Below are 669 nucleotides of genomic sequence, written 5' to 3'. Positions count from 1 at the left end.
GCCTCTGGCTGCTTAGAGCTCGCTGCTGGGCCTCACCGGCCCATCCATGCATCCCCAGGCTGCCCCTGCTGCCTCGGCTGCGCGGTAGTGGAGGAGTTACGCGGGAGGAAGAAGAGGAGAGCTCCCTTCCCTTCCTCTGGGTCTCTGCTCCCCCTGCGTTCTGCCTGCTGGCCTCCCCGCTGTGCTGGCTGCTGAGCTGAGGCCACAGCTGGGTCTGTGGGATGAGCTGGGGAAGAGGAGAGAGAGTGAAACTTACCCCCATGCTCGGCTCCAGCTGCACTCCGCCGAGCTGGCGGCAGTGGCACGGCGGCACAATGGCCGTGGCAAGGCTGATGGAAAGGGGCTGGGAATCGGGCGCTGCGGCCAAGCAGCTTTCCTCTGCTACCACCAGTTAAACCAGTCCAATCTCCCAGCAGCACAGGGAGCCCTGGCCCTGGCCCTCCTGGGGTGGGCACAGCCGGAAAACACAGGCGCTGAGCTCAACCTGCTGGGGCTCAGCCAGAGGGGCTGGCTCACCAGCAGCCGCTGAGGAGGTGTTAGCGTGAGCCACAGCACTGCCCTGGCTGTGCCATTTGCTCCTGGGGTGCTGGCCCTGGCTGCAGGTGGCACTGGGGATGTGCTGGCGTGGGACTGGGGCTGTCAGCTGGCGGCTGTGAGCTGCAGGCATTG

General features: G+C 66.1%; 1 protein-coding gene across 1 annotated transcript in view; it reads right to left on the bottom strand.

The window, feature by feature from the left end:
* Positions 1–100: 100 nt before the first annotated feature.
* CCDC157 (coiled-coil domain containing 157) overlaps positions 101–669 on the bottom strand; it is a gene marked incomplete at both ends in the record, with an annotated part of 5419 nt that continues 4850 nt past the window's right edge. Inside the window, one exon of the mRNA XM_010183425.1 lies at positions 101–226. Coding sequence (XP_010181727.1) covers positions 101–226 — 126 coding nt within the window. The remainder of the gene's footprint in view (positions 227–669) is intronic.

Source organism: Mesitornis unicolor, unplaced genomic scaffold, assembly GCF_000695765.1.
Source record: "Mesitornis unicolor isolate BGI_N332 unplaced genomic scaffold, ASM69576v1 scaffold37534, whole genome shotgun sequence".
NCBI classification, from domain to species: Eukaryota; Metazoa; Chordata; class Aves; order Mesitornithiformes; family Mesitornithidae; genus Mesitornis; species Mesitornis unicolor.
This window is presented reverse-complemented; position numbering and strand designations above follow the sequence as displayed.